General features: G+C 46.2%; 1 protein-coding gene across 2 annotated transcripts in view; it reads right to left on the bottom strand.

Annotated features, from left to right (window-relative positions):
- UVRAG (UV radiation resistance associated) overlaps window positions 1–20,620 on the bottom strand; it is a 66,499-nt gene that overhangs the window by 24,888 nt on the left and 20,991 nt on the right. For both annotated transcript variants that reach the window (XM_071564979.1, XM_071564988.1), the window contains exons 7-13: window positions 16,386–16,491; window positions 14,695–14,821; window positions 13,739–13,823; window positions 13,186–13,273; window positions 12,571–12,631; window positions 10,622–10,787; window positions 24–102 (exon numbers count right to left, since the gene is read on the bottom strand). In XM_071564979.1, coding sequence (XP_071421080.1) covers window positions 24–102; window positions 10,622–10,787; window positions 12,571–12,631; window positions 13,186–13,273; window positions 13,739–13,823; window positions 14,695–14,821; window positions 16,386–16,491 — 712 coding nt within the window. The remainder of the gene's footprint in view (window positions 1–23; window positions 103–10,621; window positions 10,788–12,570; window positions 12,632–13,185; window positions 13,274–13,738; window positions 13,824–14,694; window positions 14,822–16,385; window positions 16,492–20,620) is intronic.

Below are 20,620 nucleotides of genomic sequence, written 5' to 3'. Positions count from 1 at the left end.
GAAATACCCTCAAGTGTACCTACCTGTGCTATATTTTTGTTGAGAAGGTAAACTCCATATTCAAACTGAAGCTTCTCCCCTCCTTTTGGATATAAGGGAAATCTGATGGGAAAGAAAAAAAAGAGGGGGGAAAAAAGCATTTAAGGTGAAATAATTCAAATGCTTATGCAAACTTCAGAAAGCCCCAGACTCCTTTTCTGAGGAGGTTCAGATTTAAAAAGCTCCCTGTGCTGACTTCTCCCAGGAACCCCCTCCACAGGATGCACTTGGAAACCCTCTGCAGCTCCAGTCACTCAGCCTTTTAAAAACTGCTGTCAAAACTCAGCTGAGCAATTCCATTTTTGAAACATTTCAGGATTTTAAAAGATGTGTTATTTTGTGATTTACAGAGCACAAACCCCTTCACACAGAGAAGGTATTTGCAGGGTCACTTACAAGGGAACAGTCAGAGTAGAAGTGATTCCTTTCAGTGAACTTCACAACCCCCCAGAGGTTTAAGTCCCTTACAGCATCACAGGTCCTTGCAAATAAGCTCCCAAAGTTTACTTTTCCTATTTAATAAACACTGCTTAGCATTTCAGATGCAGCACGGCAGAACAGCGCAGCACAGCACTGCCCTGCCTGCTGTGTGAGATGGGAGAACTAAAGCTTTAGTCCCTCAAGCCCTGGAACTGTCTGGCAGCTTCTGCATTCAAACCCAGAGTTTCACACATCTGTTCTAGAAACTCAGCTCAAGGGCAGCAGCTCTTAGAGCTGCACAGGGCAGTGCTCAGGACTGTCCTCACTGCTCCCCAGCACCACAGGCTTGAGGCCATCATGGGCAAGTCAGCAACCTCAGCACAACCTAAAATTTATGGGAACCCCCCCCAGGAAAGGAGTTCCTGCCTTTCCATGAGCCACGTCCTGCAGCTCCCACCAAGATGCTGAGCATTATCTGCACAAACCCCCATTAGGGCAGGAACCAAAGGCTCTCTCAAATATAAGATAACAAATACAGGAGATCGGTATCTACTAGAAACAACACACATTCTGGAGAGGTGATTAGGCAGAGTGGATTTTATCATCCATCAGCCCCACAGTGGAGTACATTTGCAACTTTCGAGAATTATATAGTGCCATTAAAGCTAAAGGTGAGCAGGTCATGATCACAGCAGATCAAATACTGAGATGTCACCTTCAGGTTTTACGCTACTTTCAGACTCACCAGGTCACTTCGAGTTGAGGAATATAAAAATCCCTGTGAATAGTATATATCTAACTCACCTTGCTTAATAGATCTATAAATCCAACTAGTTCCCCATGCAAGAAAATGAAACCTTTCCAAATGAACACACGCTCCAAAAATTCCATTCTAAGTGTAAAATACAAAGCGTGAGGAATTCCTCTCAATATCTCCAGTTACACAGCCCGGGCAGAGCAGGGTTACACTCAAAGGATACCTTTACAATTAACAGCCTAAAGCTAACCCAAGTTTGACAATAAAAGCACCATTAGGAACACAAGCCATGGTTCACTCCAAGGTAGTATTTCATGAAGTCACTGGTAATGGGAACCATGTATTCTATTATTAGACACAGAGCTCTTCCACCCATGCAGCAGAGAGGGTAAAATCTGGTTTATGGGCTACCATCTCCCACACACAGCTTCTTTTAAGAGGGAAAATTAGGCTTTTCTGTTTATCACACTGGTCCTGCTTCTTTGCCAATAGTCACATCTCTCCCCTCTAGCTGGCACTAATTAATCCTGAAAGCCTTTAAAGCACACACATCCGCGGGTCAGCCTCCCAGATAATCACTTCCATGCAAGTCCTGAGCACTGTCAGTGGCTGTCTCTGTGTGTGCACATTGATGACTGCAGGGAGAAATCCCCCCAGCTTTCCTGTCTGTGTCTCTGTGTGCCCTCTGGGCACAGCATTGAACTCCAGGGAGGGGAACCCCAACACTTCTCACAGTGCTGCCCTGACAATAACTGAGCACACTCCAACTGCTGGCTCCTACATCCAGTTCCTCTTGCCTGCTCCATGAAAAGCAGGCTGGAAGCTCAGTCCCTCCCTCTGGCATGCTGCAGAAAGCTAAGTCTGCTCTGCAAGGTTTGAGTTATCCTGAATGTTTCTGAAAATTACTATTTCAGTACCTTTATAATCCCAAAGCCTGTAATAAAATGCAAAATGGCACCAGCCTGCCCACTGTGCTGCAAAGAGCACCTTCCCTTGTTCCATCCCTGCTCCTGATATGTCTGGAGGAAAAAAAGAATTGCTGAAGCTCCTTTAAAGCAGAACATGGACTCCCACTCTGAGATGGCAGATTTGAAGCGGTAAGTGTGGGATATTTAGTGAGAAGAAGAAACACAAGCTACAGGTTCCTGTTGTGTGAGCACCAGAAAAGATCAGCTGAGAGAAGCTGCCAAGTAGCAGGAAATCTGTTGTGAACACACTCAGAAGAGCTCTGGTCCTCCTCAGAGCAGCACTCACACACTGCAGACCAGCCCACGGAGACCATGCCCTGCCCCATGAGCAGTCAGGAACTGGGAGCTGAACAGCTCCTGCTCAGGGAGGCTCAACCTTGGGAAAACAGGCTGTTATTTGCTTACAGAATAGAACATTTCAACAGCACCCAGACTTCTTAAAACACAGCCCTAATACACCCTGATAGATGATCTACTGCCCATGAAGAGCACGACAGACAGCAGCAGTCACTTTAACAGTGACCCATAAAGAGCACTGGGTATTTCAGAACAAAGGGCTCTAACCCATCTCTTACTGACTTCTGAATGTATGGACCAACCCCGTGGTTCTGGTAAGAGCCTGGGCAGAATTTGCTACCAAAGTGTCCCCACTGCTCACTAATACTGATGTATTTTAAAAACAGCAAACTGACTCGAGAAGAGAGACCTTCTTAAGCTGCCTGCAGAAATTGGTTGTGGAAAACCAGAGTCCTGTTTCAAAGCTAAAAATACTCTAATTGTGGTGGTTTAAGCATTAGGCCACTCTTACAACTCAAAGAAATTGTGCCAAATGTTCTGCTGCAACCACCAGAAACTCCTCTTCACCACCCCACCGTTCCCAGCTGACCTTACACGAGCACTCCTGAGCCAGCAGGAGCTGCCCTAATTCCACACCCTCACTCCTCTCTGGCTGTCCCACAATCACTGCAGTGCCTGATGAACACACCAGAGAACCACAGGATTGCTGGGGCAGGCAGATGGGAACTGTTAGAGAAAGATGAAAGGATCCCTCTGCCGTACATTCACTTCAGACCTCAAGTATCTCTTACGAACTCAAGTCCAGATACATTTGCTGTTGTGTTCTGTGATTTATGAACTCTGCATTCAGAAGTATCACATATGTACCAATATACTGGTGGCCCATTTTTATTGTCTATAACAGCCTGTCTTTAATACAAACTATTTTTAAAGCTTAAGAAATTGCTTCATTTTTAACTGCCTTCACCTGCTTCTACTTTGGCATCCATATGTTTTAAATCTTTTGTTCTCTCTTCTGTTCAAACTTCTGCCATATCCCAAATTATATTAAAGTTTAATCTCTCTTTCAGAAAGCTCTTAAGAGAAGAACTTGGTAGGACAGTGATTTTTACACCTCACATCTGACTGTTTTCCCCAGGCTGAAGAGTGGCACAAATTCAACAGTTCACTACATCCCATTTGGCAAATCTGAATGAAATTCCAAATCCAATTTGGAATTGTGTTAGCCTCAATTTTCAAAGTCATGCAGAACTTCAAGGAGTAGGAATGTTTGCAGCTTTGCAAGTCAAACTAACAGCAAGGACACTTACACTCTAGGAACACTTGATTCTCATAGAAGGGTTTGGGTAGGAAAGGACCTCAAAGACCAGAATCTCAGACCAAAGCCTAAACAAAGCCAACACCACTGTATTCTCACATCCCTGTACTTACAGAATTGATACTTCCTGGCCAACTGCACCACATTTGTCAGGGAAGAAACCCAACCTGACCTTCCCTTCCCTCCCCATTTCCAAGGCCAGGGAGCAGGGTGGCTGCAGGGAGAGGGCTGTGCAGCAGACTTGGCAGAACACAGCTGGAACCCCATCACTCACTATCACACAGATAAGGAACTGATGTAAGCTCTGTCTGGGAGTCACTGGTGGGATAGCACAGCCATCCATCAGACCTAGGGAACAACTGTGCCTCACACAACACCACAAAACATGGCTCAGCTAAGGCAATGAAGAGTTTCAAACTTAAATCTATTGATGGGACACTATACAAGGATAGAACTAAACAGCCCAATCCAGATAAGATAACGACCTGAAAAAGTCACAAGTTCATGCTTGATATGTCTGAAGTATGAGGAGTCTGTAAGAAAAAGGTTTAAATATTTCCTAACTTTGAGTTATTTCAGTCTCACTCCCTTCTGGGGGTCTGCAGGGGGGGCTGGCAGGGGAGGAAGGAGGGAGAGTTTTCCCTCCAAGGCAACCACATCCTGTTTGCTCATTGTCAGGGAATGTTGGATCCAGGGGAGCAAGCCTGTGTTATTTGGAAGTGCAGGGACTCCTCTGAACCAGCAGCAGCAAACCCTGCAAGCCTTGTAAGTGAGAAGGACCACCAGTGTCCAGCCAGCTCTTGAAATCCCCAGGACACTCCCAATCAAGGATTAGGAGAAAGGTTGCACAAGCACAGGCACCAAAATCCCAGCACTTCCAACCTCTCAGCATTCCACCTGAAGAGCAAGGCACAAGGAGCTTTGGCTACACAGCTTTAAAACCTCTTTCCTTCTCAGAAAAGCTGCACCACAGCTCTGCCAGCTTCAGAGCAGAGACTGGCACAGACCTTCAGCAGAAGACCCAAAGTTAAATGAAAAGGCAGAAAAAAGGATGGCAAGTGTGCACTTTGCTTGTTGGGGACTAAGCATGAATCCCAAATCCCAAGTGAATTCAGACTGGATTAGTACATGGGTGTGAGTTCCTACTTGAGAGAGAAAGCTGCACTTGTAAAACAAAACTGATGACACGAATACAGACTGTCAAGGAGGAAAGCACACCCTCCTTCAAGCTTTGCACAACAGAGACAATGAGTTTACTGGGGAAGGAAAACATCAGCAGTTTCACTTTCTGAACTGTATTTTCAAAATGCCTGTCTGAATAGTCAGGAGGGTGATGTCTGCAGGCAGAAGCATCTCTGGGATAAGTGGAAGAGCTGTGCCCTTGCTCTTGGGCCATGCACAAATAGCTCCACTGTGGACTGACTGGAGAGAGGAAATACAGAAGCAAAGAGCCAGATTCTGAAAGTCAGGCAGTTCCTGGTAAGAGTCACCAATCTATACAGGGGGTATCATTCTCCTGCTTCAGCAAATAATGCTTTCCAGCCCCTCACAGCCCAGAGAGGAACCCAGGGACACTGGTGCCTGTTGGTAAACTGGGCATTTTAAGGATACATTTCAGGCTGGGCCCAAGGCTTGCACCATCCAGCACAAGGACCATGTGGAAGGCAGAGCACAAACCTGGCTATCAGAGCTGTAAATCTCCTGCCTCTGGAGGAGCATTTTAACGAGCAGACACTTTATACTGGGCAAGTCCCTGCCTATTTGAAACAATGAAGTCATGTTTTGAAAGAGTATCTCATCAGGAGTAGAGTGTTCCAGTGGGAGTGAATTAAGTCTAGTGTATCTTCACAGAAACATTTCTCAGCTGGACATGTCTGGGGTCAGTGGTCTCATCTACTGCAGTAAACAAAATCTGCTCTCTCAGCCCAGCCAGGAGCATGTAAAAACTTCCAGTTCCCAGAAATCATGTTAACAGCATCTAAATTTATTAAAGAACACCTGATCTAATTCCTAATCTATGCACTGCAATATTTGCTGACCCACTGAAGGCAAAAGCATTATTTTGGTAATCAAGAATAAAACGAGCCAGGATTTGAGCTAAATATCCCCAAGAATGTAGAATTGTAAAAATACAGTTCAAGATAAGTTCATGGCAACAAGCATTCTTTGAGCAATATAGCTTAACAGTTAACACACACTCCATCTAGCCCAAAGAACCAGCTCTGCTTTGACAGCTCTTCCATTTCTCAACCAAACATCTCCCTCCAGCTGATGTGGCTTTGCCAATATTTCTTCCCAAAACTGCCATTTCATTAGCTCAGCCAAAGCACCAAACATGAGTAAAGACCTCTCAGCTGAGCTGGGGGATGTTCATGCCAGTGAGAAGTTGTTCTACACTTGCTGGTGTCCCCCTTTTTCAGGTTGCTTTGCTGCAAGTGGCTCCTCCAGGCACAGAGCAGGAGCTCCCCTGGTGCTGCTGGCCCAGGTCTGCTCTGATCTTCCCAGCTGGAGTGAGGCCCCACAGTGAGGATCACTTACAGACTGTGCTCCTTCCACACATGGATCCCAAATCCTCCAAAGCCATCCACAGGCTGGTTCAGCAATACTCATTTGCACACCCAGCTTGTCACACTGCACAGAACTGCAACACAACACACTGAGAAAGGTCATTTGGCAGCAGTTCCGGAGCAGATCTGGGGAGAGATCCCACATTTACTGTGTTCAGAGGGCTGAGGAGGAACATGTTACATACCCCTGAACTGACACTGTGAGTAACTCACATCACACAGTCTGACACTGTGAACCACACACACCACCATGCAGGTTTATGCTACTTTCAGACTAACCAGGTCACTTCAAGCTGAGGAATATAAAAATCCCTGGGAATATAAAAATCACCTGGCCCAGGGCAGTGCCCACCCCTGTGCTGGGCACTGCTGAGGCACCTCCAGCCCTGGGTGGGGCTTACCCTGTCAGCAAAACTACTGCTTGAAGCCATTCTCATTTCCAAATCACCTAGTAGGGAAGTAAGAGTCCTTGGAAGTCTTTTAAAAGACATAGTATGAGTGACAAGGCAAGAACTGAACAGAAATAATTGCTCTGAATGTCTTTGTCAAGACACATGCAGGGTACTAGAAAGGTGATCAAACTCTGAAAACATCATTATTTTTCTTAGAGGACCATCTATTTCCAAGCTGTTTATATTACAAAACACTATGACAAGCAGCAACACCAACACAGGGAATTTCCCAATATGTCTCGCTCCAGACATAACAATCCTGATTTTGCCCTAAGCTGGAAGCTCCTCTGCATTAGAAACCTGGGAGCAGACTAACAGAAGCATGAAATGCAGGGCTTGACAGTCACAGTGTCAGGCCATCTCAGAAACAGTTTAATCTCAGCATTCTCACTGTGCTGATGAGGATGTGATGAAGTGTCAGGTTTCAGTTGCACCAGAACAGTGCCAAAGAATTTGGGGGTTATTCTGTCACTGCAGGGAGGAACATGTTGCTGTCCTAAGTAGCCTCAATTTGGGAGTTACAGAACCACAGAATCATTCAGGTTGTTAGATCTTCAAGAATGACCCAAACCCAGCTGTTCCCCAGCACTGCCCAGGCCACCACTAACCCTGTCCCCAGGTGCCACATCCACACAGCTGTTAAATCCCTCCAGGGATGGAGACTCCACTGCCCTGGGCAGCTGTGCCAGGGATGGGCAGCCCTTCCTGTGAAGAAATTTTTTCTAAGATCCAACCTGAAGTACCCCTGGCACAACTTGAGGCTGTTTCCTCTCATCCTGTCCCTTCTCCTGGGAGCAGAGCCCCAGCCCCAGACTGTGTCCCCTGCAAACAGACCATGGTGCATTCACCTGCCCTGACACCCTTCAGACCCCAGACGCCCTGAGGAACGGGGCTCTTTCTCCCTGCACACTCAGTGCACTCTGCAGATGCCAAAAGGGACCACTGAAGAAGTGCAGTGATGAGATATTCACTCAAAATCAGCTTCTTGCCTTACCATGGTAGTTCCAAAAGTCATAAAAGTAGATTTAATCAGAGAAAACTTAGTGTTTTAGGAGTACAAAAACTATGTTTTGAATACAAGAGGGAAACCTTTATTGACTAGACTATAAACACTAATATCTCTACAGCTCCAGGGCTGGCCATACACTGTGGAAGACACCCTACACCCTCAGTATCCACACAATCACTGAGGCTGGAAATTCCTCCAAGACCATCAAGCCCAGCCTATGACCCAACACCACCCATGTCACAGACCAGAGCACTGAGTGCCACATCCAGGCTGTCCTTAAACACCTCCAGGGATGGGAACTCCAACACCTTTCTGGGCAGCCCCTTCCAATGTTTAACCACCCCTTCTGTGAAGAAATTCCTCCTGATACCCTACCTAAACCTCCTGTGGTACTGCTCAAGATTATGTCCCTTACAGAGGCCAGACAAGTGCCAAGTTCTCACCACAGCCTCCATGGAACAGAAACTGTAGCAAACAACACTAAACAATCTCAGGGTTCTCACAGAATGACCTGGAACATCATCCAAGTAAACAAATCAGAAGCAGATGAAGCACTTCCCAAAAGCTGGTTACATTCTGAAAGCTCTCAAAATATTTAACAAGCTTAACAGGAGGGTTTAAAAAAGCTGGTAAAGAAACTTGAAAGTGTAGTAACACCTTTAAACTTCTAACTTTGAAAACAAACACATTACTTAAGAATTTGCTCTCCTGTGAAAGAACTGGGCTATTCCCCCAAAGCACAATTTTAGAAGCTCCTAATAAGGATCTTGGGGCAACCCTGCAATCAAAAAAAAAGTACAAAGCCAAGTAAAATGTTTAATATAGTCAGTAATCACGATGTATGTGTTATAGTAAAGATTAAATATAGGGATTACCTCACTGCAATTACTCAACAGTTTATGTTGGAGTTTGAAAAGCTGCTAAAGGACAGGTGACTGAAATAAAGGAATTTAAAAATGCGTATTAATTGCTGTGCTCAACACAATCAGGAGCAAGGGAGAAACATGAACCATTAGTTTAGAAAGAAAACTGCAATTTAAGACATTTGAGGTTTTCTATAGTAACCAAAGTCCTTTGAGAGATGGTGGGATTGTCTCTCCAATAGCTGGGAAGAGAAGATCTCAGGCAGGAGCTAATCCTGAAAAAATCTTGCAGAACACAGGTAAATGGCCCAACAGGGATTCATATTCTTAGCTAAACTCTCTCCTTTGCAGAAATCTGTTGTGAAATCAAGTATTAAGTCATGAGGCCTTGGAAGGCTGTAGCCTGCAGGACTAAACCCTCCAATCTGTCTCAGACAACAGGAAATTGGGTTAATCTTTATCCACCCACACACAGGCAGCTCCACTCCTCAGAAATTTGTTTTCCAGATAGAAATGTTTGAGTTTGCAACCCCTCTCCAAGTGATACACAGGAAGGAGTGTGACCATATGCTTTGAGAACTACACTGAAGCCACAGAGGTTACTGTTCTGTTAAGTTACCCAGGAAGTGTTTGGACAAGTTATTAAAATGGTATGAAAATTACTTTGTAAGACATCATGATACAGTTGTATTTTACTGTGTCAAAGCAAGAATACCTGAGTCAGTTTAACTCTTAAGGCAAATTACCTTGTCTGTCTTGCCAAAAGTCACTAAGCTTCAAAGAGAAATCAGGCCCCTCCAAGCATCCCAATCCTGTCAACTGGGCACAATAAAACCCTTCACCTTGACTTGGATTACTATGCTGAAAGACAATGATTCCAGAACAAACGAAACGCTCTTTTACTGACTATTAAGCTGATGTATAGTAGGTGGCAGCTTACTGTGCTCTTGTTCAATTGATTAAGAACCTCTGTGTTAAAGCAAGCTATTTATTTTCTGCCATTTATCAGCCCCCACTGGCAGCAGCTCCCAGGGAGGCTCCACTTGCCACCCGCAGTTTATTCCCTTTGCCAGCAGCAAAGCACAAAGGGCAGTTTTCATAACCAGCAGCCCAAACTCACCTGTAGGAAACACCAAGCTCTTCCAGCATTATTGGAAGCCAAATCAAAGGCTGTGCCAACAGAGCCACAACAACAGAGCTGAACTACTCTATTGGATCCCAAAATTCCAACATGAGAAGCTCAGACTGAAAGCAGGAACTTCAAATTCTGTGTCAGACCACCCAAAAGTGTTCAAGGTGGGGGGGCTTTCTGTGTTGATTTGTTGTTCTGAGGGAAGCACAGATTCTGTGTCAATTCAGGCTCCCCACACTGCTCAGGGTGGGGGATTTGGGTTGCTCTGAGGGAACCACAAGTTCTGTGTCAGGCTCTCCACACTGCTCAGGGTGGGGGTTTTCCTTGTTCTGAGGGAAGCACAAATTCTATGTCAGTTCAGACTCCCCACACTGCTCAGCATGGGGGATTTTGGGTTGATTTGAGGGAAGTACAGCAGTGTTCAGAGTGGGGGATTTGGTTTGCTCTGAGGGAAGCACAGGTTCTGTGTCAGGCTCTCCACACTGCTCAGGGTGGGGGGATTTGTTTTTCTCTGAGGGAAGCACAGGTTCTGTGTCAGGCTCCCCACACTGCTCAGGGTGGGGGATTTGGTTTGCTCCGAGGGAAGCACAGGTTCTGTGTCAGGCTCCCCACACTGCTCAGGGTGGGGGATTTGGTTTGCTCCGAGGGAAGCACAGGTTCTGTGTCAGGCTCCCCACACTGCTCAGGGTGGGGGATTTGGTTTGCTCCGAGGGAAGCACAGGTTCTGTGTCAGGCTCCCCACACTGCTCAGGGTGGGGGTTTTCCGAGGGAGGCCCCAGGGCACTGCCCCCATACTCACTCTCGCTCCTTCTCCGTGAGCCGGTCGTTGATGTTGTCCTTGATGGTGGAGCGGGAGCCTTTGTGGATGATGGGATACCTGAGTGGCACTTGCAGGAAGAAGGAGATCATGGACACCAGGTGGGCAGTGTAGCCCAGGGCCACGGCGATGCTGCCGTCGTCCTTCGCTGCCAAGACAAAGAGATGCCCCTGTTGGCCCCACGGAGTCCTAGGGCTCATCCACCCTCACTGCTCAGGGAACAAACACCCACAGCAGCTCCCAGAGCCAGAACCTGAGAACAACCAAGTCACTCTGGAGAGCTCTGCAATTGTTTGCACTCCCCTGTGGCTGCCCCTCATGGCAAATGGGCCATGGCCTGTTCTCCTGCCAGTTTTACATGCTCAAAGCTGAACTGCCTGGGAGGGGAGGGCAGAGGAGAGATGGGAGCAGGGAAACAAACTCCCAAGACAAAACTCAAGCTTTGTGCATTACTGGGGATGGAGCTGCTGCTATGGCAGGTCAGAGGAAGGCTGAACTCCTCCACAGCTCCATCACCAGCAGGGTCAGCAGGAGACACACCCACCCCAGGGCAGGGACTCTGCTCTGCCAGGAACTGGGAAAACTTGGATTAACCCCTTGTTTTAAAGTAGCATTTTTAATTTGGTTTCAATCTTGAAGCTTCACCTGAATACACAGGTCTTGTGATTCAAACTACACACTTTAACCAGGTCAGGGCTTTTCCTTTCCCTTTTCTCTACTTCTAACTCTTTGTAAGGGATACAAACAGCACAAGAGTCATACAAGGGCATGCCATGAAATCAACTAAACAGGACCAGCAGCAAAACTGGCTTTTTAGGGAACTTTTTGTTTTATCCTTCAGATGCCTAATTAAAAAAAAATCTGAGTCTGAGATAAGATTCATGCCAGGTTTCAAATTTAACTGCACATTTCACTAAGTGGAATGCTCACAGTACAGCAGTTCTAGAGCCTTGGATAAAGAATTAGTAATTCTTTTTTAAGGAATCAACAGCAGGAAACTGGAAGTGGGCCAGAAGATGCACACCACTGACTCCTGAAGAATTACCAAACTCAGGTCATTACCACACTTAGTGCAATGAGGAAAACAAAGAAATACTCTGGTTTTTGTCCTATTGACAAATTAATTTGTTTTACAGATTATCCCTCCAGTATTCTGCACCCAATATACATATTGTCAGTACGAGCTAATTACTATGGGATGGCTTTGAAGAGTTAGATAATTGATGGAAGTTTTTGCTCAAGAAACCAGAGCGAGCAAGTCCTGGGATCAAGAAGTTCTGCAGGGGCTGTTCCTGGAGTTGCAGTTCACAGCAGACACGTGCAGGTGAATGCATGCAGGTACCTGTAGGGCTGCTACAGACAGGCACATGAAATATTTGCCTCTGCAAGAGGATGAGGGGCAACAGTTACAGCAGCAGCTGACTTGCAAAGTACTTCACACTGTCCCAGAGGCTCCAAGTCTCATTTCTGCCAGGATTTATTTGGTAAGTTCAGCCAGTGGGGATTGCTGCCTGCGGCCCCAGCAGCACTCAGGGGCTACAGGTGGCCCCACTGGCACCTGAGGGCAGACACTGGAGATTCCCTGAGCCTGGAAGGCCCCTGGAAAAGGCTCAGAGCAGGGCAGGGGACAGCAGGCTGCCCAGGACTGTTCCAGCTGGGCTCTGAGCAGCCCCAGGGAGGACATTACCTGCTCTCTGGGTAACCTGTTCCACTGCTGCAGTCTCAGAACACACAGGGGCTTCTCTGAGAGCCAACAGGAACCTCCTTTGCACTAGCAAGGAAGTAGGAATAAAAAATTCCTGAGTTCTCTTCTAGTCTAGACCTTTCTGGTCAAGAATTTGGATCCCAAGCCATTGTTAGCCATTTACTTAGTTCCCCGCGGTTCAGAAGCAGTGTTAACTGTAACAGCTACAGGAAGAGTATCCAGCTACCTTGAAAGTCTTCAGAATTAGGAAGCTTGACTCCACAAACAAAGTAATCCTTTTGATCATTCTGTAAGTTTAAAATCAACAGTGGAAAGTGAGAATGCAACAGTAACATCCAGAAAACCAAAACCTGCATAAAATTCAATGACAACAAAGCTAAGAAAAAAAATAAAAACAAAACCTAAACATGCAATTAAACTCAGAGTGACTTTGACACAGTATTTCAATCCACATTTGACAAAATTCAGAAAACACATGCAACTTTTTTAAGGGAGAAGGAGCTTCACCTTAATCAAACCATTATATAAAAGGCTCTGAAGCTCAACTTTTTGACATCTGTTCTGTGCACTCTGTTAAGGGTGTGGCTCACCTGCTGCCAGGATTGCTTTACACCATTGTAAACAAAAGGGAAATATCCATTAAATTATAGCTACAGATATTCCACTGTTTTAGTGGAGTCCTCTCCCTGTGAAGTTTGCAACCAAATGTAAGAGAAAGCTGGAACAAGCAGGATGAGCAAAGACCAAATTTCATCACGAATAAACATGGTATTTGCTTGCAGTGTAATAAATAGGAAGCTCATTTCATCTCAAGCAGATTTTTAGGATGCTGAGAACATACCAGATCAATAGGGTAGATGTAGGACAGCTCTGACAGCAGCTGCTTGCACCGAATGGTCTGCTGGGCATTTGTCTTCAAAAGCTGTTCCCTGGGGACAGAGATCCCAAACCTGTTAGTTCCTTCCCAAGCCTTAAATAAGGGCACCAAACTCTTATATCCCTTCTGCAGCCCACCAGGCCTCCCCTACCCTCCCCAAAAGCTGGGAAACTCCACCCAAAACAGTAACACAGCAGCAAAAATTGCTGGTTTCAGATGTACCTCACATTTCAGACATTTTTTGACTGAGAATCAAGTATTGCAAAGGTGTTACCCTAAAGCAGACCTAGAAGTCCTATCAGAGCCCACACATGCAACCAAGTGTCTGTTCTCTTCTCTTCTAGACTGGCCACTGGTAATTCTCCCTTTAGAGATCTACAAATGGCAGCAGAGATGTCTCAACAGAAGTTCTGGAACCACATGAGGAAGAATTCTGTGCCACAAGTCCCATTTCCAATGGGCTCCCCTCAAGCCTGTATTTCTTTTCCAATGGCAGAGCAATCAGGGGCCCTGTTACCTCTTGGCAGTGCATTCCTTCCTGAATTCACACAGGGATTCGTTGTGCTCTCCAAGCTTCTCGTATTCAGTCCCAAATGCATTTTCTAAACAGGAGGAATCAGGAACAAAAGAACAGTATGAGGTATTTCCTCAGTTATCAGAGGCTTCAGGAACAGATGCTGACCTCAGTGCTGGCAGTGATGCTGCACTGACTCCTGACCTTTCCCATGCCATGCTCCCAGAGCAGGGAGTGCCAGCACAGTGGGAACACCTGTCTGTGTGCTCTGCACACCCTTCACCACCAAACTGCCTCTGCTTTGGTGCCTGTTCCCCATGGCTAGGAGCAGCAATGAAGCTGTGACAGCCCAACACCTGCACAGCCAGCAGGAAGCCAAGATGGAAAAAACTCATTTTTAGTAGTGACTAATTATTTTTAGACTCAGCTAAGTACTAACAACAACAAAAATCCTGCAGAAGATTTGTGTAGCTTGGCCTCGGTGAGCTCCAAAGGGGCAGGGATGCAGTATTTACTGCAGGACACCTCTCCAGTAAAGGGAAACACCAGGAAGACTGAGCATTTCACTCTGCACTGACATGACAAGCTACTGAGGGGGATTTTCTCTTCTAACATTTAGAATGGAATCCTAATCACAGGGACAGTAACTTCCCTCCTGAGACTTTAAGTCCCTTTATCAAGACACTGTTTGCTGTATTACAGTGCAGCTCTCCTGATTTTTTGCTAAAATTTTAATTAAGCACAGATTTAAGATGGCTTTAGAGAGGTCTTTAGAGACAAGACACCACAAGCTGCTGTCCAACACTCAGTACAACCCACCCAGTGAAGAAATGACATCTGCCTGCAGGTTTCAGAAAAAACACAAGCATGTGGGAACTAGAAAATAAATCAAAATCAAAAAGAAACCATGCCATTTTGGGCACCATGATCACAAACCAGGCCAAGGTTTCCACACTCACCTCTGTCAGACAAAGTACTTTTTTGCTTCTGCAACAAGGCTACTTCCTGGCCAAGGGCCTTCTTCTGCCTCTCCAGCTCATTACGTAGCACCAGGATCTTCAGCTGTAAACATTCACTCTCCTTCTTCTATTGGAATAAAAACAGATTGAAAAAAATGAAGGAAAGTTTTTCTGCACAGAAGCAGTTCCACAAAACACGTTACAAGGGGAAGGCAAAACCAGGACAAGGTTAGTGCCTGCCAGACTAAAGACTGAGCTCAAGGTATCACAGGCAGCAGATTCCCGAAGACTGTCACCATTTTCCTGCTTTGGAAAGAGCAGCCCATCTGTGTCCCACAGAGTTTGTTCCTCCTGTGGGATTCACCTCCTATACTGAGCCCAGAGCAGAAAATGAGAGGTGGAAAGAAACTTCTGGAGGACATGAAAACTGAGAGCAGAGCAGCAGGATGGGCACTCACTGCCTGGCAAAGGGCTCAGCAGCCAGGGGGAAGGGGAGCAATAAGGAGTCTGAACAAAGGAAGCAGGAGCTGGACAGAGGCTGGGTGTGTCCAAGCTGCACTGTGACATCCAATTCCCAGCTCCAGGGTGATGAGAAAAAGGAGGATACAAAGGTTGGGAGAGCTGGGGGTGTCCAGCCTGGGGAAGAGAAGGCTCCAGGGAGACCTTAGAGCCCCTTCCAACCCAAACCAGCCTAGGACTCTATGGTATAGTTTGCTCACAGGTATTTACAGAGGAAAAGCCTTTAGAAGGAAGGACAAGGATATCCACAACTGAAACGAGGATGGTTAAAAAACTTCTAACAGTCAAGGTACCAGCAGAAGGCAATGAATCTTGGGGTTGGAGAGACTCCCAGGAGATGCTGAATTGCCCCTTAAGGGACGTGAGTTCTTTGCCTCTTCATCTACAACAGAACCTCTGTAATCAGAGCAGGGGAACAAAGTCCCATTGATTCCATTTTGTCAAACCCTTAAACCAGTTTGACACTTTGGGAATTCTGCTGAGTACTCTCAACCCAGAATCTCCTTTCCAGTGATGAAGTAACCTCTCACTGCAGAGCTGTCCTCTCCTATACAAGGCACCAGCCACGTGCCAGTGAGCACCAACAGGAGGAGGTCACTACGAGCCACTTCTCTTCTGACATTGCTTTGAATGAGCTCAGCTTTGCTGGGCAGAAAGCAGAAACTATTGCCAACAGACTCTTTTGGAGAGGGGAAGAGGGCAGGCAAAACAAACTGTCAAAAGCTATTGCAAGATCTAATGTAATTCCTGCTTAAAATGAGTATGTCACTTGAGTGACAGTTTTTGCATGAATTCTGTTCATCCAAAGGGAGTTGGGGTGCAAGAAGGTACAGGCAGTAGACTCACCTCACTCTGCATCCACCACAGGTTCCTGTCAAGATTTATCTAAATCATTACAAGTTTGTTTTTTCTGAAAAGCCTCTTTTGTGCACTCTGCAATGTTTATGCTTTCATAGCATAAAGTGATTATATAAAAAGGTAAAAATAGTCTGAGTAGCACACAACTCAAGTTCATTACATTACACAGCTCTCAGGTGAGGCCCCATTGGAAATGACAGGTTTAAAGAAAGATTTTAAGTTCGAGTATGAGAAGAACCCCAAGCTGATGATGGAGCCATCAGTCAGACACCTCAGCCAGCCAAGAAACCAAGGTGTGAACAACCCCAACTTACCAGCTCGTTCCGTGTGGATGTACATTTCAGCTTTTCTTCAATCTCCCTCCCTATCCTCTGCACAGTTACCTGAGTCTGTTTGATTGCACACTGGGCTCTATGAAGCCTGCAAGGAGAACAGAAGTTACAGCTGTGATACGCTGGGGATGAGTCTTTGCTTCCACACTTCCCAGCCTGCCTCTCCCCAGAAGTCTGGAACGTTTTCTTACCGACATATAAAAGCCTTACCCAAAGCTAAAACCTTCAGGTGAAGAGTAATAACTGAGTGACATCTCCCTTTCCTCTTCACCTCCTCTTACCCAGGGAGAACATTCTCCATTTAGTCCATCAGGTGACCAAGAGACAGCTGCCCAAGTTTCCACAGCCCAGCGCTGTGGCAGCAAGGTGTGACTGCTGGGAGGTGTTTTACTCACTGAAAGGGCATTTCAGCTCCCACTGTTCTGATTTAGGCAGCTGATAAACAGTTAGAAGGGCCATTTGGCATGTGAGCTCCTCACAGTGATTTGATCAATACTCATTAACAACCTACAAGTTCTGCAGTAACTAAGCTCCCCTCCCCTTGCCCAAGGAACAAACCTCTGTTCAGGGTGACTTCTCAAAACAAACACACTGTGGAGTACTTGTTCAGCTGGGTGAATTGATATCTAAAGATACATCCCTAACCAATAAAAACTGCTGCATAAAATAATTCAGCAACCAAGTCTGGTTTTAATAAGAAATGGATTTCTTTTTAAGCCAAATGTCATCCAGTCATTTCTTGCACTATAGAAAACCCCACAGTTAAATTGGCTGCCTTGATGCCAAACAGTGCCATTGACACTGCAAGGCAGAGCATTTACTGACACTGCTTGACTCAAAATCCCAGTTTGCTCACTGCTGTTCCAAGAACTTTAAAATGTAACAGTAAGAACATGACCACATCCAAAGTTAAGTCTTCCAAGATTAAAATTTTAGGGACTCCATGTCACAAAAGCAGCAACAGAAATCTCCCTTTCCCAGCCAAAAACAGTCCCCACATGGAAATCTTTGGTCATTCAACAAGAGGAATAAAAACTAAGCCGTAGGAATGCCAGCATGGAAGTTTTGTCCATCATTTCTGCATGCACAAGACAGACCTTGGTGGAAGTAATTATGATTGCACCAGTGAATGGAGATCAGCAAGCTGAGGCCATAAATCAGGATTAAAATTCATACAGAATGGAGAGAAACTTCAACCCTGATGGACTGCATCTTGTTTCCATTTCTGGGCTGAATGCAGGTCCAGTGCTCCAGCCTAAAGTCAGGCCAAGCTGTGCTTTGGGCACAGTCCAGCTTGGTGTAGAACTGCCAGGGATGAGCCCACTGATGGCAGGACCCACGTGCCATCAGCCAGCACAGGATTCCTCCCACACTGATCACACTTTACTTTTTAATGTACTTTATTAAAATTAGCACTTCCACAGCACTTTAGAAGCTAATTGAGGGCTTCAAGAGGCTGCTGGCCTGCTCCCAGATTTCCCTGGTGGCTGGAGAGCCAGGCCAGCTCCAGCAGAGAGCCCAGCCCAGCCAGCAGTGCCGTCATGCAGGGTCTGCAGCAGCCCCAGCCCCAGGCAGCAGCAGCAGCACCCACTGGGGCTGAAGGGGACAGATTTACTGCCTGGCCCTGAGAGCTGCTGGGCAGGGCCAGCATGGGCCAGCTCCACTCTGCTGCCTGGCCCTGAGAGCTGCTGGGCAGGGCCAGCATGGGCCAGCTCCACTCTGCTGCCTGGCCCTGAGAGCTGCTGGGCAGGGCCAGCATGGGCCAGCTCCACTCTGCTGCCTGGCCCTGAGAGCTGCTGGGCAGGGCCAGCACCAGCCAGCTCCACTCTGCTGCCTGGCCCTGAGAGCTGCTGGGCAGGGACAGCTCCACTCTGCTGCCTGGCCCTGAGAGCTGCTGGGCAGGGCCAGCATGGGGCAGCTCCACTCTGCTGCCTGGGAAAGGGCTGGAAAGCAAAGCAGACAGGAAAATTCCTGCATGTCCTCACACAGGTCAGAGGGGGAGAGCCACAGGGCTGCTGCTCCACTTCCACTCCTGTCTCCTGCTTTCTGAGTGGGGGAAGGAAACACAACACTCTCCTCTCCTTTGAAGTTTAAAGACAGATTACAAACATGAGCCACACTGTAAGCTAAGCCCAACAAAAGCTGCATCCCTACTCAGTCTAGGAAGAACCAGCAGAAATCATTTCAACCTCTCTTCACTTGTAGATCACAAGATCCTGAAATATAGGCTATTTCCCCAAGACTTTTTAAGTCTGACATCAAATTGCTTCCCCTTTTCCCACAAAAATACAATAAATGTGAGCCCATAGCCCACTGTCTCCCTTGGTTGTGAGATCTGAAACAATTCCAGCATACACAGTTCTGCCAATTCAATTTGGGTACTGGCCTGGAGGGGAAAAAAATGTTGCCAGCTTCTGGGCATTACAGGATTCCTTGGCCATCAGAATCAGCAGGATCAATCCATTTCCCTGACTTCCCAGGACTGCAGAGTCACTGGTCCCACAGAGCTGGGCTTTGCAGCTCGGGAATGTGCTGCAACATCCCCCTCCCTGTCTGCAGTCTGCAGGAAGGTTCAGCTGAAGGCCTTTCCTTGGGGCACACTCACGTCCTGGTCCCTGTCACGCATCAGCCCAGTGATTTACTGCCTTACAGAGCAAGTTCACTGCTGGCTGCAGTCTGCCAAAGCCTGAAAGCTGGAGAGCAGTGAGAGTTGTGCCTATTACACTTACATATGCTTACATTTACATTAATGAAAGAGCCTCAGCCTTATTAGACATTTGATACATGATTTTGCAGTTCTATCATCCACTCCAAGTATCTCTGTGCTTCTATCAGACACATCTGGATTTCTCATGGACAGAACCTTAAGCCATAAATACATCAATTAATTACAGCAGTCACATACTACAGCTACTTCTCACAAGAGACTTAAATGCCTCTGGTCTTATTTGCCAGAACAACCTTAGTTTACAGCGAGACTAAATTTAAACTGAGAATTACTACCAGGGATTTAGAAAATAGAGTGGAACAAGTCTGGCAAGAAGTGAGATGGAGAGTCCTGGAAGTAAAGTAACCAAATCTATTATTAAAGAAAAAAATAATCTAAGGCTTTCCCATTAAATACAAAAACTGGAATGCACACGACTTAATATCAGTCCAGAAACTGGATTGTGGAGAGTGCCAGCCAGCTATAAAGTATTTTTTACATAAACCCTTAAACCATCATTTGCTACATCTGCTTTCCCACAAGAAAAATTTTTCTAATTTATAATCATATACTCCCTTTCCAATTTCCTCAGAAACCTATACCTACAATTTGTCAAAAGCAGATGTAGGGCAAGAGAAGACAGTAGGGAGTAAGAAAAGAATAAAATGCGAGTCTGACTTACTCATTTGACACTAAACCTCTCCAAAGCCAGTGCTGTAAGAAACTCCAACAAGGCAGTGCTGCTGCAGCACAGACAGCTTCCCAGCATTCTTCAAAACAGTTTGAGTCTTACAAGTGTGAGTCTTAGGCTGACATGTGAGTCCACACCTAAGCCTTACACGTGTGAGACTCAAATTAAGCTCCCCAATAACCCAGTCCACGTGGGTTTGTGCCCTGCAACAGAGGATGCTTTGAGCTACTTGGAAATGGAGAAGAAAAGGCAAAAACACGTCTATCAACTGGCAGCAGGGTAGGCCCGGGCTCCAGGGTGAGCATAGCCAAGGGGAGCAGGTGGAAACAGATCACCTTCAGTCTCCAGGGCAGCGAGGGAACAGCAGAGTCTCACTGTGCAGCTCAAACAGTTTTTCCAGAAACAAAGCCACAAAACCTGAGATGTCTCTAGTCCTCTTATTCCAACCCAGATTAACTCCAGCGCTGGGATGGATTTATGGGTTGATTTTTTAATTCAAAGAACAAATGGATTTGTGACAATAACAGAGGATGTTTCTTTTTGTTCTTTCTTTGTGGTTACAGAACCCTTGTTACCAGGGCAGACAGGATCACACACAAGACACTGCATTTAGTAAAAAGGTAAATCAGATGCAAATCTAATTTCCAAAGTGCACAAACACACCATGAGAACTCCTGCCAGAAGGACAGTGACACCACTACAATCCAGCTGCCTTTGCCAGGGTGTAGCTTGCCAACAAATCTTAACAGAAGTTTCAGTTCTCACTCTGAGACCTTGAGCGAGTCTGAGACTGGAGTTCACTGCACAACTCAGTGCGAG

The sequence above is a fragment of the Pithys albifrons genome, chromosome 1, assembly GCF_047495875.1.
Source record: "Pithys albifrons albifrons isolate INPA30051 chromosome 1, PitAlb_v1, whole genome shotgun sequence".
Taxonomy (NCBI): Eukaryota; Metazoa; Chordata; class Aves; order Passeriformes; family Thamnophilidae; genus Pithys; species Pithys albifrons.
The sequence above is the reverse complement of the archived record's forward strand: the minus strand, read 5'-3'. Positions and strand labels throughout refer to the sequence as shown.